At 44.6% G+C, this 27,238-nt stretch overlaps 1 protein-coding gene across 3 annotated transcripts in view; it reads right to left on the bottom strand.

Annotated features, from left to right (window-relative positions):
- Nucleotides 1-1,555: 1,555 nt before the first annotated feature.
- The window catches only part of GCNT1 (glucosaminyl (N-acetyl) transferase 1), a 43,943-nt gene continuing 18,260 nt past the window's right edge, over nt 1,556-27,238 (bottom strand). For 2 of the 3 annotated variants that reach the window (XM_004713838.2, XM_045288570.1), the window contains exon 3: nt 1,556-3,378. In XM_004713838.2, coding sequence (XP_004713895.1) covers nt 1,932-3,227 — 1,296 coding nt within the window. In that variant the 5' untranslated portion in view covers nt 3,228-3,378 and the 3' untranslated portion in view covers nt 1,556-1,931. Of the gene's footprint in view, nt 3,379-16,370; nt 16,594-27,238 lie in introns of all 3 variants that reach the window. The other variant, XM_045288571.1, reaches the window with a different exon arrangement.

Genomic DNA, 27,238 nt, shown 5'->3' with positions numbered 1-27,238 from the left:
TAAGGTATGTGGATTATGTGCCAATAACACTGTTAAACACAGTTAAAAATAAAAATCCTGGTCATTAGAAACTGGCTAGATATGACAGCTCCTTCTCCCCAACCTATTTCATCCTGGTCTTCTCCATACTGGTAGCTGGCACATGTCACATTAGAGTAATGGGGTCTTGTTATTCAAAGTTATCCAGTTCGATAGCAGAGCTTGGGTAGACGTGGGGGTAGGAGCAGAGACATACGTATATAAGGAAGCATTTTCTTAACTCTTCATAGAAACGAGAATAAAAAAGTGACACAACTTTTCAATAGCTTGATGATCTCTAGGACCAACTAAACCACAGCCCTAAACCCTTATTGTCATCAGAGTAATTCCAATCCATCCTGTCCCTACAGGCATCCCGAAAGGCTTTCAAAGCTGTAATCTTTACAGGAGCAGCCAGCCACACCTGTCTTCCGCCAAGTACCTGGTGGCTTCAGACTACCAGGCTTTCTGTTAACAGGGGGCACTCAACCATCGTACCACCCGCACTCCTACTAAACCAAAATTACCTTTCTGTATACATAACTACACTGTTTAGATGCAAATGAGAAAGTCAAAAATTCATATCAAACCAAGATTTTTTTTAAGTTCCCTGAGATGATGTGGCAGTTATATAACTTGCGAAGGGGTGGAGTCTAGCCTGTCAATTATGTCATAGCCAATGAGGTCTCTGTGTGGGCATGGCCATTTCCTGAGGATTCTGGGAACTCCTGTCTTCCTCACTGGAGGCCAGACATACTCTACCTACTTCGTCTTCCTGCTGACAAGCCACATGGAGCGATGCTAACAGAGCCAGAGCCCTGGGGCTAGAGGAGCCACGTAGAGACCCACGCCAGTCCTGAGATACGTCCACCACCACTGGAACCATAAGACTTTCCACCCACTGACCTGTGATCTTCCTGAATTTGGTGTCATTGCATGTGTTGCATGAGTGTGAAGAGGAATTTATAGACTCTATGGATAAATGGGCCAATATCAGACTTATGGACTTGAACTGGACTGGGCTAGGATGTTTTCTTAATATACAATTACTCTTTGATATAAAATTCTCTCTCACGCACCTATGGGTAGGTCTATGAATTTGTCAACCTGGACTAGATGACGTACTACACCCGGCAGGTTACAACAGAAAGCAAATGATTCACAAGGACAACTGAGTCAAATCAAACATCTATTTCCACAAATATTACAAGATAAATTACATCTTCGTGATTGGTTGTTGCTACAAATGTATTAAAACCAGGAAAATTACCATATCAAAATAATTTTGCCACAGATTGATTCTTTTCCTTTCTTGATTCATGTCTGGGTTTTTTTTAAATCATTTTATTAGGGCTCATACAACTCATCACAATCCATACACACATCAATTGTGTAAAGCGCATTTGTACATTCGTTGCCCTCATCATTCTCAAAACATTTCCTCTCCACTTAAGCCCCTGGCATCAGGTCCTCATTTTTCCCCTCCCTCCCCGTTCCCCCCTCCCTCATGAGCCCTTGATAGTTTATAAATTATTATTTTGTCATGTCTTGCCCTATCCGAGGTCTCCCTTCACCCACTTTTCTGGTTTGTTTTTTTTAAATCCCTGAGCAAGTTGTTTTGTGCCCCGCCCTTTCTACCAGGTCTCTCCAGGCACCGCCTCTTCCGCCTCATCACCACGCCCCCTTCCACAAACCAGTCAACCTAATCAGAGATCTGCACATTCTCCTCCATCAAAACCTTGAGTCCCATCGACCCCTCACTTCAACTCCAGCGCAGGCGTAATGCTGCACAGCCAGATTCTCCTCTGATGAACACGTGGCGATTCCCTGGTATACAGACTTGGGCGAATCCCTGCCTCCCGAAGTGTCCGTCTCAGCTCTTGGGATGCTGAGTTCTCGTACAGGGTCTCTAATCACCTACCACGGAAGCGTCTTAAGGGCTCCAAGGCCTTCTGCCTCAGATGCTCATCCAAGCACTGCACAGCAAAGAAGTCGACATCGGTATCAAACTTGTTGGCAAACAAGTGGTGCTGGCGCAACATCCAGTTCAAGTCTCCAGCTCCGAAGACGCACACGGAGCGCACGTGGACGCCGCTGCAGGGCGGGTAGGGAGCCCCCTGGGCAACGTCGCCCTCGAAGTAGTGCCACTTGACGAACCTGGCGATGGCGTGCATGTCAGACATGTCATATTTACGGTTCGAGGGCAGTGCGCCCGGGACGTCCGAAATCCTCTGAACGGTGGCCCAGAGATACTCATCAGGGCTGTAGGTGTCTTGCGCCCACTCCATAAACTTTCTGATGTTTTCATTTTCTAGCACGTAACCCACATAGTCCCTGCGCACCACAAAATACGCGCTGCCGGAAAACATGGGTGTTTTGAGAGGAGGCCGGGCTTTGTCGAGCCCGGTCTTTGTGAGCGTCCCATCCACGACTTCGTAATGCTTCTTCCACCTTTCCTCTTTATTGGCCGGCATGGGCTCCGTCTCCAGGCTGTTCTGCCCCCGTAAGGACCTGAGCTTCTGGACAATCTCCAGGTTGGTTTTAATAGGGAAATCCATGCCGCACAGGTTTATCAAGTACTTCCAGTCTGCACCCATCCCATACAGGTCCTTCATGCAGTTGAGGTCGGCCTGCACCCGGCTCCAGGAAGCATACACCACGTTCTCCAGCTTGCTGGCCACGAAGACGTTACCGAAACACGATGCGATGCCCGACACAGCAGCCAAGAAGGACTCCTCGGATTTTCGGTCCACGTGAACGCAGTAGACATTCTGCGGCGTGTAGATGGCCCTCAGCAGCCTGTCGAACATCTCGATCTTGTGGTGAACCACGATGGAATAGGCAATTGGAAAGGCGGCCTCTTCCTGGCTCAGGTGTTCCACCAGGTACTTGCGCCTCTTGATGAAAGAGGCGCAGTCCCTGGTCATGCGGATGTAGTCGAAGGTGGTGAGCCGCGGACGCTTTCTAAATGCCACTGTTAGCATTTCCAGCCTCGCCCTTTGGGCCTCATCTGCATCGCCCTGCAGCACTTTGGTACAGTTAATATGGTCACTGGGATTCTCGTCAGTCAGTTGCAAATGGCTGATGCTGACAAAGTCGGCCTTCTGATGAATTCTTAAAACAGAGAAGGTGACTAGGGAGAAAACGAGAAGCAAGAGTAAGTACTTCGTGGGATGGGGGGAAAAACGCCACTGCAACTTCCTCAGCATTTCAAAGCACAGTCAGGTCCTTGGCTTCGGGGGAAAAGGCCGTTTTCCCAGCTCGGCTCGGGACACCACCAGTGTTTCCTTCTTCCCAGGCGCCTGAGGGTCATCAGTTTGCCTTCTCTGGTGCCACGAAGTCACTGGGTGGCGGCAAGCACTGAAAGCAAAGCAGAAAAGAAACTCATTAATGCAGACCCTCTCACCACAGCGTCCTCGCAAGACTCAACTGTACTCTTGCTCTGAGGTCGAAATCAGCAAGGCCGGATGTTGAAGGCAAAGCAGGAGGAAAACTGCTAGCAGTACAGGAGACCCAGTGTCTAGCACTTTTAGTACATTTACTGAGAGGGTCCTCCTGAGATGAACTGACACAATGACTACACGAATGGGCTCAAATGTAACAACTGTGAACATGGCTCAGGCCAGGGCTGTGTGTCATTCTGCTTGGGGTGTGTGAGGTTGCTATGAGTTGACACCAATCCAACAGAGCCTAAAAACAACAAAACTCTCACAACCACCACAACAAAAACCCACTACCATCGAGTCAATTCTGACTCCGAGCGACACTATACAACAGAGTCAGAACTGCCCCTGTGGGTTCCCAACGCTGTAAATCTTTACAGGAGTGGAAAGCCTCATCTTTCTCTCAAGGAGTGGCTGGTGGTGTCAAACTGCTGACCTTATGATTAGCAGCCCAACATCTAACCAACAACTCCAGGGCTTCTGAACAATTATAACAGTGTAAGTACTTAGTATTTATAGTATACTTATTTCAACAAAGCTAGTTACAAGAGCATAGCAGAATGTGCAACAATAACAATGTTACTTGTTAATGATGCTCCAAAACCCCGCTGATGCTGCATCAATTCTGACTTTTAGCGCTCCTGCAGAACAGAGCTGAGCTGCCTCTCGGGGTTTCCAAAGTTGTAATCTTTTTTTGGCTAACCTCTATAGCAGCGGTTGGCACATCTTTCTCCCACAGAGCAGGTTCAAATCACCCACCTTTCAGCAGCTACATTGTCCCAAGGTGTACTTTGTTGCTTGGAATTCCCGGGCTTCCAAGTGACACAGTGCACTTATGGGACAGTCTGTGACTCATTTCCTCCTCCAAATAAGACAGGGACAGTGGCCATATTCCATGATTTAAGCAAGGCCGGTGGGGGGTGGGGGTGGGGGAGGGGGAGCTGTCAGCCCTTCCCAGGGAGCCAAGACTCTCAAAGTCTGACCTTCAACTGAGAGAAGGTAAATGCTTTCGCTGTAGCGCCCTGGGAAATGGCTTCAGCACAGCATTCTGCAGATGTTCAGTGATATTCCCCTCCAGACCAGAGTCCAACTGGCTAAAGATTTCCAGCTGCTTTGGCTGCCTTTTAGGAAAGGGTTATTAGTCCCTTTTTGTGAGAATTTGTCAAGGACTGCAGGATACGTGACAAGAACACTACATAAATCTGCCTTGCATATAGTTCTGGACCCTGGAGGGTCTATGCTTCAGGAGTCCCCTACACCCCACCAATTATCTTGATCTTATCTCTTCATCTAACTTTCATTTCGACCATGTCCCTCTTGAGCCCCTGTTGTGAGAGAGCTGGTCTCAGTAATCTCACACTTAACCATTGCACCACTTACCAGGGCTTTTGGTTGAGTATGTTGACGTGCAAAAACCCAGTTGAACACCTAGGCTACAGTAATTAGACTATTCAGAGTTGGGATTTTGATGCTTCAGTAATACTAAGAATTTGCATCCTTCGTCTTGAAGGCATTCCTCATGTGGGTTCCTCTACGGAGATTCATGAATGTCCATCCCCGGAATTCAGCAGCCCAGAGGATCGAAAGACATATTCCTTCTACTGGAGGCTGATTTAGGATTAGGGAAATGCTTTGGGAGAAACTCCCAAGTGACTGTGATTTCTAGACTCTTCTGGGGAAGGAAAGGTCAAAGGACTTTTCAAACTAGACTGAAAAGGCTCCATTGAAAGGAGATCAGATTTAGGACTAAGTTGCGTTTCATGCCCATGGAGTGCAGATCTATGCCAGGCACGATAGAAAAGTAAAAACAGACATCATCTACACAAAACTGCCAGTTTTACAGGTCCTGAGTTGTTATAATAATTCTATCTTGCCCTCTCCCCCCCAAATCAGTCATATACAAACTTTAATTTGGGACATACCATACTCATATTGCAGGAACACAACCCACTTGGATTATATAAAATGCTCAGAAACATTCAAATATTGCTTTGTCTCCAAAAATCAAGTATTTGGCAATTGGTTATGTGATTAAGAAGTACTGCTGATCTACCATGGGAGTCGCCTGCCTCCGTGAAGTTTAGAGAGAATGTAAACTAGCACACTTCGCACTGGGACTTTAGAATCTTTCATTTAGAAAGTTGTGACTATGAATACATGTAACAGCAAATAATAAGGCATTCTTAGGATTGAAAAACACTGAGAAAGTCACTTAACCTTTTTCCAAGTTGGAATTAAGGGGAAATCCGGTTTATTTTATTTCATCTTGCAGTCAGTGATGTCCAGTGCCCTTCAGAGCATATATATCTCATGTGATCAATTTTCTTTTTTTTAAAAAATCATTTTATTAGGGGCTCATATAACTCTTATCACAATCCACACATACATCAATTGTGTAAAGCACATCTATACATTCGTTGCCCTCATCATTCTCAAAACATTTGCTCTCCACTTAAACGCCTGGCATCAGCTCCTCATTTTCCCCCCTCCCTCCCCATGAACCCTTGATAATTTATAAATTATTATTTATCATATCTCACTGTCTGCCATCTTCCTCCACCCACTTTTCTGTTGTCCCTCCCCCAGGGAGGAAGTTATATGTAGATCCTTGTAATCGGTTACCCCTTTCCACCCCACCCTCCCGGTATCGCCACTCTCAGCACCGGTCCTGAAGGGATCATCTGTCCTGGATTCCCTGTGTTTCCAGTTCCTATCTGTACCAGTGTGCATCCTCTGGTCTAGCCAGATTTGTAAGGTAGAACTGGGATCATGATATTTGGGGGGGGGTGGTGTTCGGGGGAGGGAGGAGGAAGCATTTAGGAACTAGAGGAAAGTTGTATGTTTCATCATTGCTACACTACACCCTGAATGGCTCATCTCCTCCCCGCAATCCTTCTGTAAGGGGATGTCCAGTTGCCTACACATGGGTCCTGGGTCCCCAATCTGCACTCCCCCTCATTCACAATGATTTAATTTTTTGTTCTTTGATGCCTGATACCTGATCCCTTCAACACCTCGTGATCACACAGACTGCTGTGCTTCTTCCATGTGGGCTTTGTTGCTTCTGAACTACATGCCCACTTGTTTACCTTCAAGTCTTTAAGACCCTACATGCTATATCTTTTGAAAGTTGTGTCATCGGTGCTATGTTGCACCCTGACTGGCTCGTCTCCTCACTGTGACCCTTATGTAAGGGAATGTCCAGTTTCCTACAGATGGGCTTTGGGTCTCCACTCCGCACTCCCCCGCATTCACAATGATATGTTTTTTTGTTCTGGGTGTTTGATGCCTGATACCTGATTCTATTCGACACCTGTGATCACACAGGCTGCTGTGCTTCTTCCATGTGGGCTCTGTTGCTTCTCAGCTAGACGGCTGCTTTTTTATCTTCAAGCCTTTAAGACCCCAGATGCTTTATCTTTTGATAGCCAGACACCATCAGCTTTCTTTTGCTTATGCACCCATTTGTCTTCAGTGATTGTGTAGGGAGGGTGAGCATCATGGAGTGCCAGTTTAATAGAACAAAGTGTTCTTGGATTGAGATAGTACTTGAGTAGAGGCCCAATGTCCATCTGCTACTCTTAATACTAAACCTGTAAATATATGTATGTAGATCTAGTTCCCCATCATCATTATAAATATATTTACATATGTACATGTCTGTATTTAGACCTCTACAAATGCCCCTTGCCTCCTACTTCTTTCCTCTATTTCCTTTGACTTTCCTCTTGTCCCACTATCAAGCTCAGCCTTCATTTGGGTTTCAGTAATTCCTCTGGGTTACATCGCCCTTGGTCACGCCCGTTTTAGATCACTGCTGAGTGCTACCTAGTTCTTCAAATCTTATCATCATAGAGGATGAGGGTCACGTGGTCAGCTCTTTAGACTACTGGTTTCCATACATCTTGGATTCTCCTCACTCTTTGTCCTTACTGATGGGAAGAGACCCAGAGTTGCAACTTTGTGGTTACTCAAGAGCTTTTAAGACCGCAGTTGCTGCTCACCAAAGTAGGATGTAAAACATTGCCTTTGTGGACTGTGTTTTGCCAGTTGACCTTGATGTTCCTTGGGACTGTAGTCCTGAACCGCCAGACCTGGTGATTCACTCCCTCAAGGTGTATGGCTATGGCTCAGGACTCCACAAACTTTTCTTTGATCCATTTGAAGGGGCAGCCAGCATTAGGGTCTGAGGAGTTAGTTTCAACACAGGACCTCACAGACAAGCAGCTCACACCAGTGCGTCATGAATAGCAGCCAACTGGGAAGTTCTCAAAGCAGGATATGCCTGGGGGTGGGGGCGGGGGCTAGGTGCTTCTGCCGAGGTGTGGTCTTGGAGATTCAGATGACCAGAAAAAACTCTCTCCTGAGTCACATGGCCTTGCCAAGTGATTTTATTTGTTTCTTGCTTCTTCCTCTGACCTGCCTGAGGCTGGCATTTGGGCCATGCTGGCTTGAGGGATGACCCTCTGAGATGTGGGCATTTTGCTCCAGGCACAGCAGCCTCCAGACTGCAGAACAAGAGTCCCTTGAACAGCGGGGATTGAGCCCAGGCAGAGTAGTCACTGGAACCAGCGGCCAACTGAAGGGAATGTCTATCCATCCTGCCAACATGTGTCTCTACGCTACCCACGAAGATGCTTGGATGTGCACGTACTCTTGGCGTCATGGTAACAAGTTGGGCAGCTAACTATAATGTCACCACCAGCATAATGTCAAACCATAATGTGAAAACCACCAGCATCTCCAAGGGAGAAAGACGGGCTTTCCAGTTCCATGAACAGCATCAGAATCTCACAGGAGCAGTTCGACCTTGTCCTCCACGGCCACTGTGAGCCAGCGTTGACTCAATGACGGTGAGGTCCATTTTGGGTTTGGTTCACACAAGCGTGCACTTCTATTTGTGAAAGAAAGAGTTTCCATTGAGACCGTGGAACAACAAGTAGAAGAAAATCTTATGTCAAGTATTTGGTTGGGGTGGAAAACCAGAATTAGTTTTGTTGAAATTATTTGGAGAGAAGATTCAACTGTTTTGAATTTTACCTTTCCTTTTGTTAGAGTTGACAGTATAGGTGTTAACATTGACCTTACCTACCAGTACAGAACCCCATCCTCAATACAGAGTCCCTTCCTGTCTTGCTACTGGCTGAGCAGAAAAATCCATATTGTTCTTAGAGGTATACATATGTATGTGCATATACATGTATGTTAAAAAACTTCTCAATCCTCTGAGCCTGTTACCTTGTACTAATTGTGTGTGTGTGTTTAATCTTCTATTATTCCTTCATAAGTTCCTGCATTGCTTTCCTTATTGTTGAAAAGGGAATTAAGGAAGATGTTGCCTGAGCCACAGGTGTCCCATTTCTTAGACACTTAAAAATCCCTCTTCCATGCAGTAAATCTCACAGTCAGGGTACATCAGTAAATGTATGACGGCGGGTTGAAGGGTGCAGCTGAGCAAAGAGGAAAGAGGGGCACTTGGCCACCGCAGTGTCTCTATCCCATCAGCCCTCCAACCTTTCCACGTGCGCCAGAGCTTGTGCTAGTCAGTTTGGTCACCCCCCCTGCATGCAAACTTTCCACTCAAGAGGATGTGCGCACTTTCCCAAACTTATCGATTAATTACTGCCCTGAGTGTGCATTAATGCTGTGTGCCCGTGTTTCTCTCTCTCTTGCTCCTGGCTCACTTGCTATCACTTACTCTCTCTCTCAGCTCTACCAGGTCTGCCCTTCTGCCTCTCCCAAGCTCTCTGCACACGACCCACACACACCCTTGTGCCCGCCCCCCCCCCTTCCTCTTGCTTCTTCATCCTGCTTCTGCTTTTCTCCCTCCCTCTGGAGGAACTGGGCAGGTCACGCCTTTCAATCAAGCCTGTTAACTGATACTTGCATTCCGTCCAGTCTAATTCCATCGGATGAGATCGGGTTTCTTCTTAGGACTCATTCAAGTAAAGTGCAGCAGCACATGCTAACAGATCTCAGTAGATTTTGGTTTAGCTCTTCTTTTCTTAGTTCCTCTTGCTCGAAGCAGAAACCTAGATATGATCACCAGTGATTTGGGGACTTTATTCCACATAATTCCTCTCTTTTAATCACTAACAACAATCTTGAACTGGGTTGTGCCCTTCTACCACTTCACCTTTTCTCTCTGATTCTTAACACTTTGAGGTCAAGGTTACTTCATTTGTACAAACCCACTATGGGGTCGATTCTGACTCACCGCAACCTTGTGGAGAGTTTTTGAGGCTGTAAATCTTTACAGAAGTAGTTAGCCTCATCTTTCTTCTGAGGCAGCACTGAGGGGCTTGAACTCTTGACCTTGTGGTTAACAGTTTAACACTTGCTATACAGCACCATCACATTTCCTTATTTTTCATAACTGCCTTACTCTTTGATGTCTTGGATGTCAACGAGCATATCCCCAGCCAGCTTTACTGGGGATATAATTTTGTTTGTTTTAATGGAGTTATTATAAATTCAACCACAAGCTTTGCCAGTTGTTTAAATTGCTATTTCAATATGTTCCTTCCCATCGATTCCATTTTCTTCACGACATTGCCTGAAAGGCTCTCGGGCTTGCTTGCTGTCGCTTGTTTTTGTCGTCTGCTGTGCTGGCCAGTGGCCTATTCCACACCCTAGACGAATGCTTCTGCTTCTTCTTTTCCCCCCAAATCATTTTATTGGGGGCTCGTACACCTCTTATCACAATCCTTACCACAACCTACATCCATTGTGTCAGGCACATTTGTACATACGTTGTCATCATCATTTTCAAAACATTTTCTTTCTATTGAGCCCTTGGTATCAGCTTCTCATTTTCCCCCTCCCTCATGAACTCTTGATAATTTATAAATTATTATTTTTCATGTCTTACACTGACCAGTGTCTCCCTTCACCCACTTTTCTGTTGTCCGTCCCCCTGGGAGGGGGTTATATGTAGATTATTGTGATCATTTTCCCCTCTCTCCCCCCATCTTCTCCTTCCCCTCCTGGTATGGCTACTCTCAATATTGGTCCTGAGTGTTTTATCTGTCCTGGATTCCCTGTGTTTCTAGCTCTTATCTGTACCTGTGTACATGCTCTGGTCTAGCTGGATTTGTAAGGTAGAATTGGGGTGGGTCATGATAGTGGTGGGGAGGAAGCATTAAAGAACTAGAGGAAAGTTGTATGTTTCATCGGTGCTATACTGCACCCTGAATGGCTTGTCCCCTCACCCGCGACCCTTCTGTAAGGGGATGTCCAGTTGCCTACAGATGGCTTTTGGGTCCCCATTCTGCACTTCCCCTCATTCACAATGACAGGATTTTTTTCTGTTCTGGGTGTTTGATGCCTGATACCTGATCCTATTGACACCTCATGATCACACATACTGGTGTGCTTCTTCCATGTGGGCTTTGTTGCTTCTCAGCTAGATGGCTGCTTGTTTATCTTCAAGTCTTTAAGACCCAAAATGTTTTATCTTTTGGTAGCCAGGCACCATCAGCTTTCTTCACTACATTTGCTTATGCACCCATTTGTCTTCAGTGATTGTTTAGGGAGGGTGAGCATCATAGAATGCCAGGTTAATAGAACAGTGTTCTTGCATTGAGGGAGTATTTGAGTAGAGGCCCACTGTCCATCTGCTACCTTAATACTAAAACTATAAATATATGTACACAGCTCTATTTCCCCATCGTCATATATAAATATATTTACGTATGTACATGCCTGTGTTTAGACCTCTATAAATACTCTTTCCTCCTAGTTCTTTCCTCTATTTCCTTTTCCTTTCCTCTTGTTCCGGTATCATGTTCAGCCTTCATTTGGGTTTCAGTAATTCCTCTGTTACATTGCCCTTGATCAAGCCCTACAAGGCCTCCTATACCCTCCTCGTCATCAATTTTAGATCACTAGTTGTTCCCTTGTCCCTGGGTTTGTTAACACCCACTTCCTTCCCCCTGCCTCACCCTCTCCCATGTCCCCCCACCCGAACCATCAGTCCCTTTGTTTTCTCCTCCAGATTGTTTATCCAGCCTAGCTCATCTAGATAGACATGCAGAGATGATAACATGCACAAAAAACAAGACAGAGCAAAACAAAGCAACAAAAGAAACAACAACAACAAAACCAACGACAAAGAAAAGTCTATAAATAATTCAAAGTCAGTTTGTTGACCTTTAGCAGTGCTACCTGGTCAAGTGGTAGAGTCTGATGGTGTGCCACGCCCTGACCCCAAAGCCTATTCTTGTTATTCTTTGGGGACTTTGTTGCTCTGCTCCCCTTACTGTTCTGTTGCACGCCCTTAGTGTTTTGCCTCTGTGGTGGGGTCAGATTGGGCACAATTCCTGCACTGTGTCTCCAGTCTCCCCCTCACCCCAATCCTGTGGCGCTATGGGTCAGTGAGGGATGTCCTGGTGGGACCTGCCCTATGTAGACTAATACTTCTGTACCATAATCCTGAGGAGTCCCTTTGCTTCTTTCTAGTGTTAAAACTCCATGTGATTCTTAAGTCTTCCTCTTGGCTGACCTATACTTTCCTCTTCATGCAGCTCAGTCCTCAAATATTATGACAATTGCCTACCTGAAACTGTTTTCATTTTACTCATATTTACTTAATAGTTCGGTTGGTTTAAGAATTCTCATGGAATTCTTTTCCTTCAATGTATTGAAGGCATTGCCTTCTCTATTATTTTCTGGCTTCTCCTTTCTGTTGCTTTTGAGAAAAAGTGTGGAGACGAAGATATTCTTTCTTGTAGATGGTTTTTATGTAGCTTATTTCTCTCCCCGATCTTTCAAAGCTTGTAGGACTTCCCCTGTTCTCTAGCCCCCAGTAATCTGACATGGCATAATAAGATAACTTTGGATGAATCTATATTCATCTGTTGTGCTAAGGCAGAGTTTTTTCATCTGTAAACTGTTTTCTTCATCTGGAAAGTGTCTTGAATTATTTTATTGTTGACTGTCTTCCATTCCCCCCCTCTCCCATTTACTTTTCTAGAGCACCTATTATCTAGAGAGTGGGTCTTCTGGTCCAGTTCTTTAAAATTGCTATTTTTCATCAGATAGTTTGAACATTGGCGAGACGTAGCAAAATGTGGTACAAAGGACCAATAATGAGCACATACGGTTGGAAAACTTAGGCTGGTGGTCTTGTTCAAGGCAGGATTGCCACAGTTTCAATTCATGAAAAACAGTATCTGCACAGTAAAGTGAGACCGAGTAAAGTGAGGTATGCCTAAACTGGCAGCGATAAAGAATTTATAGAAGTTACTATTTTACGCTGCTTGCTGGAAGCACTTTGGGGAGCCCTGGTGGTGTAGTGGCTGTGTGTTGGACTGTGAACCATAACGTAAGGTCAATAGTTTGAAAACACTGGCCACCCCATAGGGGAAAGATTAGACTTTCTGCCACTGTAAAGACTGTCACAGAAACTCACAGGGGCAGTTCTACCCTGTCCTGTAGGGTCGCCTTTGAGTAGGCAATGAGTTTGGTTTGGGCTTTTGTTAGGGACGGTACAAAATGAGCCTTAGTGGCCATCGTCGGAGTAATATTGAGCTTCTAACCACAAGGCCAACAGTTTGAAACCACCAACCGCTTCATGGGAGAAAGATAAGGTTTTCTTCTCCCGGCAAGATTGATGGTCTCAGGAACCCACAGGTACAGTTTTACTCTGTCCTATAGGGTCACTGTGAGTTGGAAATGACTCATAGTGAGTTTGGGTCTTTTTGTTTTTTGGGGGGTGGCACAGGCATTTTGTAATTCGCTGCTAGCTTCAAGGTGGCTGATCTGAACGCGCTCAGTGAGTGGTGAAAAGCCTGGCTGTGTGCTTCTGTAAAGGTGACAGGCTGGGAACCGTTGCTTTTCGGAATTTGGTTTTGTCTCCTCCCGTCACGTGGTAGAATGACTACCTTCTGTCATGGTTGCCCAGTCAAACCATTCATCGTGGTGGCCACAAAGAAGTCCCCTCTAGAGGAAAGGCATCCATACCATACCCCTGAGGAGAGTTGCCAGGTCTTATAAACCCTGAATGAGCAAGAATCAAAAACCAATACCTCCGAACAGATGCTGCTGCCAGTCAGTTCCTAATCAAAGCCCCAATGGCTTCCCAAGACTGTCATCTTATGGACGCAGATTGCCACACCTTTATGCTGTGGAGCAGCTGGTGAATTCGAACTGCCAACCTTGTGTTTGCTGCTAAGTGCTTAACCATGCCAACAGCAGTGTCCCTTTAGTCTGTCTTTGGGGCTTGTATTTCTTGGGATTTATGAGTATTTATTATGGAGAGCAGTTCTTAGAGCCCTGTGTTTGGATGAATGTATGGATTGTGATAAAAGTTGTACAAGCCCCCAATAAAATGACTTGAAAAAAGAAAATGTAAGACTAACTTGAAAGGGAAAAAAAGACTCGTAGATCAGTTCCTCTTTTCTTCTTAAGCAAAGACCCTTCCCGACCCCAGAAAACAACTTTGGAGAATGTAAACTACAGGGTGTCTGATTTAAGAGGGTACAAATACAGGTGCGGGCAGCTGTGCTGCCCTGAAAACAGAGGGGTGCAATGAAACCTTCCCTACTCAATGTCCAGATTATTGGCAGGCAAGTTTATACCTTCCAGGATTATGCTTCAGAGAACAGAGAATTAGCAGACACCCGAGAACTGTCTGTGGCACAAAGGAAATAAAAAACAAAACAGGGGAAAAATACCTCAGGGAAGTCTTAATAACCTATTTTTATATAAGGCATCACAATACTTTGGGCCTACAAACAAGAGCTGTGTTCTATCTCACTACTTTGAAGGTTGTTTCTGATTGTGTCCTGGTCTCCCGGACTCAGCTACATTGACCTAGAAGGTTAGCCAGGGTGGATGAACCGTCTAGCTCGCTCCCATCTGCTGGTGCTGGCTGTCAGCAAGGACACCTTCATCCTCTGGTGGGGCTGGGCCGGCTTCCTGACCTAGCACACTCGGGGCAGCGTTCCACGAGGGCAAGGTAGAACCTGCAAGGCCTCCTAAGGCTTAGGCTCCAGAACAGGTCCGTTTGTTCTTATCTGCAAAAAACCATCCTGAGGCTGGTCCAGATTCAAGAGAAGCCGAGTCTCCCTCTGGCTGAAAGGAACAGCATAATTACGTTGCCAAGGAGTGGGCAGAATGTACACTCGCTCCAAAAGGGGCCCTATGGGAGATGGACAAACACAGGCAGAAGATAAAAGTTCAGAAAGAAAACCAAACCAGTGTTGTTATGAACTATTGCAGCAATGAAACAAGAACAAGAGACGATGGAGAAAAAACAGGAGTCAGAAAAAAAAGCTCTTCTTGAAGGTATAAGAGCTACAGTAAAATATTTTAAGGGCAACTCTTAAAAAGCAAAGCAAAATAATTAACTAATTAATTAAAAACAGAGGATAGAAGTAAATTAGAGGATGTGTCCAGGAGACTCAAATCACAATTGTTCTATAAGAGAAAGAAGAAACTGAAGGGAATAAGTCCATCAAAGGAAAACGTGTATGAAAAGAAGGACATTAGTTTTAGCAAACTGAAAGAGCTCTTGGTGCCCAGCACAACATACTAAATAGCCTTGACCAAGAAGTACCAGTCCTGTTGGTGCAGTGGTTAAATACTCAGTTGCTAACCAAATGATCAGCCGTTTGGAGAAAGATGCAGCCGTTTGCTCTAGTAAAGGTTTGCAGCCCGTGGTAGTATTGGAAAGACTCCTGTTTGGAGACAAAGGCTCCTTAGAACAAGCAACCATCTAAATCTGCAGGAAAGAAGCACACCAGCCAGGGTGATCAAAGGATTGCTGCTGATGAAAACTATGCTGGGCATGAGGGGAGGGTTGTATCGGAGCACAGGGAAAGTTGAAAATCCATTTGCAAAGCTCCTAAGAGGATTAAGCCTCTGTTGGGGTCCTTAGATCCATTGACCAGGGATGTGAATAGTCTTGTGCACTGGACAGTGGATCACTGCAGATATAAGGAGGTTAAAATTTAACATCTTACCATTTGTTTTCCCTTTTGACCCAGTTTCAATTTGTAGATTTTAATGAAGTCCTGCTTTATTTTGTTGTTGCTTTGGGGTTGTTTTTTGTTTTGTTTGTTTTGTTTCGGGGGCGGGGGGTAAGGCATGATTTTCTTTATATGAAATCCAGAAAAGGTTAATCTGTAGGGATAGCAATAGATTAATAAATTCTTAGGGTTATGGCAGGGGAGGTTGGAGGGAAATAGGGAGCTAATAATGATGAATACAAGAATGAACACACTTTTAAAATGGATTGTGTTGATGATTGTTTTTTTAAAAAAAGACAGCCCTGCAAACGTGTGGGGCAGCTCTAGCCGCTCCTCTCCGGTTGCTGGCGTTCATAACGGACTTGATGGCAGCCGGTCTGCTTTGGCTGAGCCAGAGAACTACCTTGTGAAACTTTACAACAGTGGCGAAAAGAGAACCTCTTCTAAGTGTCCAGAGATGCAATATTCAAAAGATAACGAATCGCAAATGGCCGTGGACTTCTCAGCAGCAACATGAAAGTTAGAAGGAAATGGATTGAGGTTTTCAAAATTCTGAGGAAAACTATTTTCAACCTAGGAATTTGAATAACCAGACAACTACACTGTAATCACAAACAAAAACGAAAACCCTCACTGCCGTCCAGCTATTTCTGACCCACAGGTCCCCAACGGACAGATCAGACCTGCCCCTGTGGTTTCTGAGCCCTCAAGCCTCTATGGGAGTAGAAAACATCATCTTTCTCCCAGCGCAGCTGCTGGTTTTGAACTGACAACCTCTGGGTCCTAGCCCAATGCCTAACCACTATGACACCAGAGCTGCTTAGCCCTCCAGAGACGGTATTATTTTTAAGATGAAGAAATGTAGACATAAAGCAAATGAAATAGCAGAATTAGGAAGTGGAAGAGCCAGGGTATGAACTTAAACAGTTTGGCTTACCGTTTCTGTGATGCTGCCTCTGAAGAAAAAGCTGACGAGAACAAAAGGCGCTCCCCGTGCCCGAGACGAAGGTAACCCTAAGGGTCATGGCAACAACAAATTCCAGGGTGACGGCGGTGCAGCTAGCTGCTCCAAGGAGTCACCCATCTTGTCCAAGGAGTCACCCATCTTGTCCAAGGAGTCACCCATCTTGCAGGAAGCAGAACGAGCAGCTTCCGAAGATCTTAAGAAGACAGAGGGTTCCTACTGTGAAAGGGTTTACTGAGAAAAGACTTAGACAGCGACGATGGTCCAGAGGTGAACAAATTAAACACACAGCGTGAACAACACAAATATAGGACATTGACACCAGGAAAACTGAAAAAGTGCAATAAAAGAAAGTTATCATGAGTTGCTTCTGAGCTCAGAATAGGAAAAACATATACGATGGTTATAAATCTATAACCATGGACTACTGAAATGTAGTCCAATAAAATTTTGCCATAAATCAGAAGCTCTCAAAAGTGTTCCCATAATAGTACCAGGGGACTCTGACTTTTCCATTCCCATTTTAGTCGAGGTGTGGAGCCCAAATTTCAGAGGCCACATTAGGTGCGATTTCTCAACAGAGTAAACGCAGAAGCCAGCATAAGAATCCACCTGTCTTCTAATAAGCCAAACATCAAATATTTGTCCAAGAAACAGTTCTTCTCACTAATTTTTTATGAAGAGTTTTCATTAGAAATATCACTTAATCAATATGTAAAGTACTAATCTAATCATGGTTTAAAAAGATAAAAACCAGTATAGTGTGTTTTTGTTTTAATTTCTAGTAGGATAATTACTGGCATATATATATATATATATATATATATATATATATCACAAACAAAAGCTTTTTGTGATTCACAATAATTGTTAAACAATGATAAAGGGCCCTAAAACCAAAAATTATGAGAACAGCTAATTGGGAGGCAGGGCTGAGAAGTGAGCTCCTGTGTGGTGCGAGGCTGAGCATAAAAGAGAATTAGTTCCGCATCTTTCATAATAAAAAGTCAACAGAAAGACTTTATTTGGAAAGACCTAGCCACAATACCAGCATGTGCTGTAGAGATACAGAATCACACAAATGTTTGTTTTAAGAGCTATCTATAGTCGGGATCAATATCAGTAGGAACTGGTGTGGTGGCACCTGGTTTAGGGCTGTTATCCAATAAGGTGGTTATAGTGGGATTGTGGCTAGTATGACCGAGGAAGTAAACATGTTTAACGCTGATAATTTAGAAGTAAATTTTAAAAGCTGAAGCAGTTTAAACTCTCGAGAACCCAGCTTTCGTTCAGGGTTACGGATTGAATAGTACCTTCCTAAAAGAAATGTGGGAGTCCTAATTCCCATAGCTATCATATGATGACCTGGTTTGGGGAGAACTTTTCTTTTGTTGTTAATGAGACAGAGCCAGAACAGGGTGGGTCCTAAACCCAATCATTTCTAGGTGATGTCTTGTAAGGGGACTGACAGAGATGCACACAGTGGGAAGAAGGGTGCTACGGAGGGACACAGCACTCTGATTGGGACTTTCAGCTTTCAGAACTAGGAAGGAAATAGCTGTTCTTTAAAACCACTACCGTTCTTTCAGAACTAGGAAGGAAATGGGTGTTCTTTAAAATCACTCGTGGTAATTTTCATTACAGTGGTACAACATAACTAATACAATAGGACTATATTTCACAGGAATACTGTATAAGATATAATTATAATATGTGTACCAGTCTCATGTACCATTTGGATACCCCATTAATACCACTTTATGTTGCTTATGTATTAAAATGATAAAAATATTATATAATGGGTTAATATGTTGTTAATTTTTCAACTGTTTCTTTTTCCTTTTTTGGGGAGCCTGGGGTGGGAGGGTGGGGAGGAATGCTACTTGCTCCTGGCCATAGCTCCATCTGTTCGAAACCTCTGAACCATGAGAGCCAATTATAGGAAGAAGCAAATATGCAGACAGAAACACAAGACAAGAAAGTTGAGGCAGAGGGTCAAACAACTCACGCAGGTACACCCACAGAAATATAGAATGTCTAAGGCTGTTCCCCTGGCAGGAGTTGTTGACTGCATGCTATTGCGTAGAACTTCCATCTCTATGGATAGAGAACTTCCATCACCATTCAACTGATCTCTGTGAACACCTGAGAGGCCCGCCTTGCTCTACCTACTCAGTATGAGTTTGATCCTCTGTCCTGGACCATCAACATTCTGGATTTGTTTTGTTCTCAGTTGTGGCTCAAAGCCATGTGCACAATAAATCCTCTTTTCTGCTGTCTTGCTGAAGAATAAGAAAAATAAGTGAAATGCAGCCACTAGAAAATTACGCATGTGACTCACATAGTATTTTTGTTGGACAATGCTGTTGTATGGAGTAAGAAAAGCCAGGGGGCCACGAGGGGAAGAAGGATGAATTTCATAATCACAACTCTGTTGGGAGACAAGGCTCCATGTACTCATCCTATTCCTACACACCTTGCAAGTGGAGTACTAATTGCCCATTTTTTCCTTATTATCTGTTTCTAAAATGCCTGTACAGCAAAGAGTCTTAAAAGAAATAGTAGTATTCTCTCTATCAAAGGGCAAGTATTTTTACCTCCTGTATCGTAAAAATTGTTTCTTAAAGCAAAGACAAGCATGCCTCCTGCCCAATATAAAAGATTCAGGTTCCCTATGATTAGGGATGTAACCTGAATTTTACATCCCTGCAAAATCCTATGATGTAGCCCACTACCTGCTGTGCTTCGTTTGGCCCTTGTGACATTGAACTGTGGGAAGTGGGACCCAGGAAACTAATATAACATGTACTGATTCTCAGAGCACTGCCATTGCCATCGCCATCCATCTCTGGCCCAAGAGCCTTGTGCTTTCCACAACCATCAATGCAAACTGAGGCAGGAGGGGGAATTTTCCTAATATGTAAAAATCACAGCCCTTTCATGATTATTAACTCTCTTACACCAGAACTCTCTCTTTAAGCACCGTGCATTTGTAACTTTGATCAAATTAAGGTCTACTTCATTTTTTAAGATATTAAAGGTATAGATAAAATTAAGAACCATCAGATGGTTCCTGTTTTCATATGTTAACTGACACAAATCAATTTTCTAAAGCCTTAATGAGGAGAGCATTAGAAAGAAGTCCCTCTCTTCAATTTCTATTTTTTTAACAGTCCCATTACCTGTTTCATCCTATCCGCATGGACACATATTTTATAATGATAAAGATTATCTTATATCACCTATTTTATAACTATATAAACTTTAAAATACAGAATATTAATTAATAAAATATCCTGTTCCTGATTTTAATTGAGATTTAAATACATACAATAGATCTTTTTAGTGTGGTCACTTTGGTAACTTACGGAAGGGAAAACATGGTTTCCCCCGTCTGAAATAAGTGCATCTACTTTCCCCCACCTTTACTCATTGAGACAAAATGCCCCTTGTATAATCAACCCTGTGCTTCATTCATTGCTAGAAAGGATCTTCATTCTTCTCTTTATGGTCCTCCCCCCACCACTACCCACCTCCCCAGGCACATCCAGGGTCACAAGGAGCCGGAAGTCTGGGAGAGGAATTGAAGCTTGCTCTCTCTGCCTACAGATGTGCAGAAAAGATGAAGCACACACTATTTACCACCAGGTGGAAAGCCATCAGTCAGTCCATCAGCAAGAACCGAAATGGGCTAGGCAACCGAATTTGAGAATGTTCCACTGTAGGGATACAGGAAGACTGCCTTGATAACAACTGGCCTGAATCTTGAAAGATGGGTAGAATTCAGGTAGGAGAGGATAGGAGAGAAATGCAATCCCTCCTTTTTATTGCCTAGAAACTAGAAGTGGGAAGTCAAGGAAGCCTGAAAGGGAGAAGAGTCTATTGAGCTAAAGAGCAATTTTGTAAAGAGGAACAGAGCTAAGAGGCAGGAGACACTCTTTAACCCTCAAGAGCTCTTTCCCCACTCCGATTATGACACTGAGTCCGTGTCCCAATACAGTGAGCCGCAATCCTGAGAGCAAAAAGAGACATTCGAAAAGCGAGCATACAGAGACCACGCACACGCACATGCACATGCACATGCACACGCACACACATACACACGCACACGCACAGGTGACCATGACCACTCACAATAAAGAGCCCCGCCGAGAAGCAGCCTAGGAGGCTGCAGAAATGCTCTGTGCAGGAGCAACGGGGGTTGCCTGGCTCCAGGACCAGCACTGCCCTGCCCTGGAGGGGACAGCTCCTCATCTGTACAACCAGGGTTGCCAGTAATTATGGAAACAGTCAAAGCGCCTCCCCCAAGGAAGGAAATTCAGAAAAACCAAAACCTGGCTCTGGAAATTTCCTTGACAACCATAGGACAAACAAGTACACAGAGGCTACACACTAGACTTGATTGGTTTTCTCAGCACCTTCCTTTCCCTGCCTGCAACCCAGCACGGAGTATCTGAGACATGTTTCTTCATCTGCACCTCTCTTTAAAGGCTCACGGTGAGCATGACAGGGTGAAGGCAGACCCAAGAAGGGCCTGGGTGGGGTTCTGGAGATGGTGGGGAGGTAAGGGAAAATGAGGTTGCCGGCAGGACCAAATGGGATCTATTCCAGTGAACATGCAGGGGTCCTTCATCCCTAGAGACCTGTCCTTCCGAGTCAGGCTGAGAGCATCAAGACTGCAGGCGAAAGTGCAAATGAGCTGACCCATTCGAATAGGACTCTACAGGCTCTCAAGGCTTCACAAGCCGGATTCCACACCAAATAATTCCATTAGCAACCCTGCTCGTCCCCGTGTAGCACTCTCCCTCTCTCTACCCAATTTCCACTTAAATCTAAAACTTGCTGCTAGAAATAACTCAAGATTCCTCCATTTACATTCCTTTTATACATTCCTTTGACAGCCAAAGGACTGTGTATTATTGTACATAAGTATTTGATTACAAAGACACGATATTTGTAGTTAAGGAGCCCCAGTGATGTAGTTACACGTGGGACTCTGAACCACCAGGACAGCAGTTTGAAACCACCAGCCACTCCTGGGAGGGGGCGGGGGTGGGGGGGGAGAAGGAGCTTTCCAGCAAGTCAAGAGTTACAGGCTACCTAAGTGACAACAAATTAAAAGGAAGAAAAGGCATAGATCCAGGAATGGGTTTGGGGCTCACATTAACTCCTAGCTCCAATTTAAGAACAATTACTGTATATACTCGAGTATAAGCTGACCCAAGTATCAGCTGAGGCACCTAAGTTTACCACAAAAGCTGCATTAAAAAATGTGCTGAAACACTTGGCATATACACGAGTGTATACAGTAGTTCTTACATCATGGCCCTGCTCAATACCTGCTCACCCTCAGGAAGGAAACACAGAAGATACGGGTGCTATAGCAAAATGTGCAAGAATGTAGATGGTGCCCGGCTATCAGATAAAATAGCGTCTGGGGTCTTAAAGGCTTGTCTCCAAACAAGCAGCCAGCTAAGTGAGAGGTCAGCTAAGCCCACATGGAAGAAGCACACTATCCTCAGTCACCGAAGGATTGTAATCCACGCAATCCAAAATTGAAGGAGAGATTAGTATCAGAGCCCAAATTGTGAGAATCCAGTGTGCACAAGGCAGTGGTGACAAGGGTAGCCCAGGATTCATTTGTGGAGCTACATAGGAAGTAAGTCACCGAGAACATCCCCTCCCTAATATTGAGGGATGGGGTGAAAGTGGTCACTAAACAGAGCATTGGAGAGAGAGGAGTAAAGAATATCAAAGGCATTAATCTGATGCGAACAGTTACAACTTTGTCAGGAGATACTTCCTATGACACAGGCTGGGCCTGAACTGGTTTCCAAAACTTTCTATGTTTTTGGTTTGCATTGCTTTATTTGTTTTTTTGTTTGTTCATATTAGGGTATATCTCCGAGGTGTTATGTGATTGGAAGTCACCCTATTGAAGTTGTGTTATACGCTTTTCCATTTTTCAGTATATGATGAATCTGTATGGACAGCCAGTAGATTGCGTTTGCAGGGGGGTGGGTACAGTGGTGGGGGTGGGGTAAAGGGGAGATGATGTCAAGGAGCCCATGTAGAAAAAGAATGCTTGGAAACTAATTGCAGTAGCAATTGTACAATTCCACTTGATGTGACTGAACTATGTATTGAATCCCAATAAATAATTAAAAAAAGAGTTACAGTCTAAAAAACTCACAGGGACAGTGCCACCTTGTCCTATAGGGTTGCTGTGAGTTGGCATCGACTGATGGCAATGAGTTTGGTTGACGGATTATATTTGTAGTTAGGAAAAGTAAATCATTTTTTCAGACCCCATCAAAGACACAGTTTTAACCTTGAGGGTTTGTTTGTTTGTTTGTTTATTATTGATTGATTGCAATCTTTTTTGGATGATTGAAAAACAAAATTATGCTACTGGCATACAACTTGATCCAACTTGACCCAAGTGAGCAGAGCAGACAAAGAATGTTCCTCAGAAAAGACTTTTTAAGAAAGCAGATGTTGGAAGAAATATGAGGGGGCTGCAAAAACTCATGGAACAAACGGAATCAGCAGACAACGGGATTTTTCACAAGAACTTTTGGAAGCCCTCTCGTTCATTAGAAGGGTGGCGCTAGGCTTGACCTCAGGATGTCTGAAAAGGAAAAAAAGTTTAGAGCTCTGAAACTTCGGAGGCAGAGAACAAAGATCATCTGTCTGACTCTTGCTCAAAGAGCAGTGTGTTTCCTACGGCCTATGCTGCTGCACTTGGGCTCACGGTCTCCTTAAAGTATGAGTAATGGCTCGTCTGACTTCTACATGGGAAAACCCTGTCCTCTAAGGCAGCAAGTAGGGTTCATTTCAGAGATTGACTTTGACATGCTTTCACAATAAAATCCTGTCGATTTATGCAAAAATAGAAAATAAATACACAAACATAACGACAAAAACAGACCATATTTTTCTAAAGAATCCTCAGCCTCATTACCACTGCAGGCCAAAAATGAAAGACCGTATTGTCTGCTTTGACATTCCAGAATGAAGCAAAAGAACTTTTACTTTTTAAACTAAAACCAGGTCTTTTATAGTATCGAATAGCGCACATCAGTTTTATGGAATCAAAATTTTAGATTTTACAGTGTGGCACGGTTGAATTCCTTGGTAGTGCTCTTCAATTCCTAGTTTTTGTAACTCCAATCAAATGACTGAGTGGGAACATGCAGACAAGGTATAGGTGAATTTCATCATGCCACCAGTTTTACTATTCCACACCATCATAGTAAACGATGGATAAACTTGAGAAGCATGGGAATTCTAGAACACTTCATTGTGTTCATGAAAACCTGCACATGGATAAAGAGGCAACTGCAAACAGAACATGCCTTAAAATCAGGAAAAGAGAGAGGTAGTCCTGCATCCTCTCACCATATTCATTCAGTTTGTATGCTGAGCAAATCATCAAAGAAGCTGGATTCTTTTGAAGAAGAATGCGGCATCGGGATTGGAGGAAGGCTCATTAACAAGCTATGGGATACAAATGACACAACCGAGCTGGTTGAAAGTGGCGAGGACTTGAAGCGCTTGCTGATGAAATGCAGGGGTTGCAGCCTTTAGTGTGGATTGCAAAATACACCTCTCTCACCTTCACCAATGGGGGGCAACATCCAGAATGCTTTTATGAAAGATGCCTTCTGGGTCATCGTCTTCTGAGAATGAGGAGAACGCTGGGTCAACACCAAACAAGCAAACGGCAAAGAAACTGGTCTCACCCTGACGGTGCCAGTTTTTGACCAGGTCCAGTCTTTGAAATGGACTTTCACAACTTCCTGGTCTTTGATCTCCTTCTGTGCAGACAGAGGCTGGGTTTGCACCCAGCTCCCGAGTGATAGAGGTCTGCGCCGACTCCTACTCTGGGGGGAGATGGAGGGAGTGGGAAGAAGCTGGTGGCTGAGTGATGGATGACAGACAAGCCCTGTGCCACAGGGAAGCGTTTTAATACTGTGTCTCCATCTCCCAGAGCCACCGTAACCAAATACCACAAAGTGGGTGGCTGTACAGAACAGTTTATTTTCAATCCATTCAGGAGGCAAGATGTCCTGAATCAGAGTCGCAGCAAAGTTATGTGCCTCCCCCACCTGTAGCCCCTGCCCCAAGCTGATGCATTTAGAGAAAGACCCTTCTTTGTCCCTTCCTCACATGCTGTCCGCCTTAGGTGTGTAATCCCCCCCCCTCTCACACACACACACACACACACACACACACACACAGCACCACTCAAAGGGATTAGAATGTAACCCTCCTAAATTAAGAGCTGCCCATTGAACTGACAGCATCTCCAAATTTAACCCCAATCTCCCCCAAACAAGGTCCTATTCCCAGGCCCAGGGGCTAGGACTTCAGCTCCTTCTTGTGGGACACAATTCCACCTGCAATGCACCGTACTTACTCCATTCAGAGAATTTCCCCCTTTAGTGTGATGAAGGCCTGGTGGTGCTCTGGGTTAGGCACTGGATGCAACCCCAGGGTCAGTGATTCAAACCCACCAGAAGCTCCATGGGAGAACAGTGAGGCTGTCTGATCTGCAAGGATTTCCTTCGGGAGCTGCTAATAGGGTTGCAAGGAGTCAGAATTGAGTCAATGGTAGTGGGTTTCCGGTGGTGACGTGATTATTCATTTCTACATGGCTTTTCTCTACATCTTCTTATAATGCCCACCAAATGATGGGGTGCACCTATGGAAAGAAGGTATTTATAGTCCAAAAAAGGGGGATATGGTCCACTTATGTTTGTTGATAATGCAAACTCGGTGCACAGAACCCTCCAGGGATGGAGACACCCCAAGTAAGGTGGATGGAACCCTGACAGAGGAACTGGCTGGTTTTGTCATCCTGCTAGGCTTGAAAGCGAGGCAATTCTAGAGCCCAGGGGGACCTGCTTGTCACCAAAGAAGGAAAGCTGGGAGCAGAGTGTAACATTTGGACCCAGGGTCCTCATTCTCCTTAGAGAGCCTCCTAGAGCCAGCAGAAAGAACGCTGTATGAGTGGATTATTAAAAACTGTGGTCCATACACACAATGGAGTACTACGCATCCCTAAAGAACAGCGAGGAACGAACGAAGCACATTGCCGCATGGGAAGAACTGGAGGAAATCATGCTGAGTGAAGTAAGCCAAGCACAAAAGGACAAGTACAACATGAATCCACTGAGGCAAGCTTAAAGAAAAAAAAAAACAGGGCATAGGAGAAAAGCTACTTTATACATACTTCCCTGGGTGAGGTCCAGCAACTATAGCAGGAGTCAAACCCAATCCAGGGATACATATGGCAGCCAATTAATAAGAGGGGGAAAGAAAGAGGGGGAAAAAAGGCCACGGGTAGTGGGGGACGAGGGCATGACCCACCCAAAGGGAGAGTATTGTTTATATCTCCACAGGAGAGGGAGAGAAAGGCCAGGTTTCAACTCGATGCACCAAGATGTGAATACCACATACCAGCATGTACCAGGGAACCAATAGAGAGGTCTGTGGGGCTGGCCCCAATCCCAACTATGTGGACAGCACCCCTCTACCTCCCCACCCCTGCTCAGAAGACCGCTCAGAAGACAGCACTGGGGCTCCAGCTTGGGGAGAGGGGAGTGTCTTATTAGAGCACACAGGAGAAACGCAAAGGGATGGAGAGGGAGGGGAGGACATCCTGGCCCACCAAGCTCCGAGGACGATGTTCCTGCTCAGAGCAGACAATGCACAGAAAGGACCATAGGGTCGACCCCACAATGAGACACAATGTCCCTCACTAAACCATAGCGCTGGGGGAGACAATACTAGAGACACAGTGCAGGAATTGTGCACATTCTGACCCCATCATGCTGGGGGGAAACATTAAGGGTGTGCAACAGAGCAGCAATGGTAGCAAAGTGAGGAAATCCCCCAGGGAATATGAAAACTAGACTTTGGAGACAGAGTGTGGCACCCCATCATACTCAACTGGAAAACACTCGTAAAGGCCAACAAACAGACCTTGAACTAGTTATAGGCCTTTCCATTTCTGTCAGGGGCTTTCTTTTTGTTGTTGTTGTTGTTGTTTTGTTGGTCCTGACTTCCTTTGTTGTCTTATTTGGCTTTGTCTGGTTTTTTCCTCCCCTTATTAATGTATCTGCATGTCTGTCTAGATAAGATAGGCAGGATAAAAAATTCGGTGATGGAAAGAAAGGGACCAATGGTTCAGGGGGGATATGGGAGAAGAGGAGGTGGAAGAAAGGAAGGGGGGAGAACTAACCCAGGGACAAGGGAACAGCAAGTGAACTAAAATCAATGGAGAGAAGGGCGTAGGAAGCCTAGTGGGGCTTAATCACGGGAAATACAGCACCGAGGAATTACTAAACCCAAATGAAGGCTGAACATAATGGCCGGACAAGAGGAAAGTAAAAGGAAATAGAGAAAAGAACCAGGAGGCAAAGGACACTTATTTATAGAGGTCTAAATGCAGGCATGTACATATTTAAATATATATATAAAACAAGAGGGGAATAGAACTGTGTACTCATATCTGTATGTTAAGAATTGAGGTTGCAGATGGACATTGGGCCTCGACTCACATATTCCCTTAACACAAGAACACTTTGTTCTAACAATCGGCATTCTGTGATTCTCACCTTCCCAACATGATCGCTGAAGACAAAATGGGTGCATAAGTAAATGTAGTGAAGAAAGCTGATGGTGTCCAGCTATAGAAAGATATAGCATCTGGGGTCTTATAGGCTTGAAGATAAACAAGCAGCCATCTAGCTCAGAAGCAACAAAGCCCATATGGAAGAATCACACCAGCCTGTGTGACCATGAGGTGTCAATGGGATCAGGCACCAGGCATC

This window comes from Echinops telfairi, unplaced genomic scaffold (genome assembly GCF_000313985.2).
Source record: "Echinops telfairi isolate 266 unplaced genomic scaffold, ASM31398v2 ScPeMD7_22;HRSCAF=79, whole genome shotgun sequence".
Lineage (NCBI taxonomy): Eukaryota > Metazoa > Chordata > Mammalia > Afrosoricida > Tenrecidae > Echinops > Echinops telfairi.
Note: the sequence above shows the minus strand (reverse complement) of the source record. Positions and strands in the feature narration are given on the sequence as shown.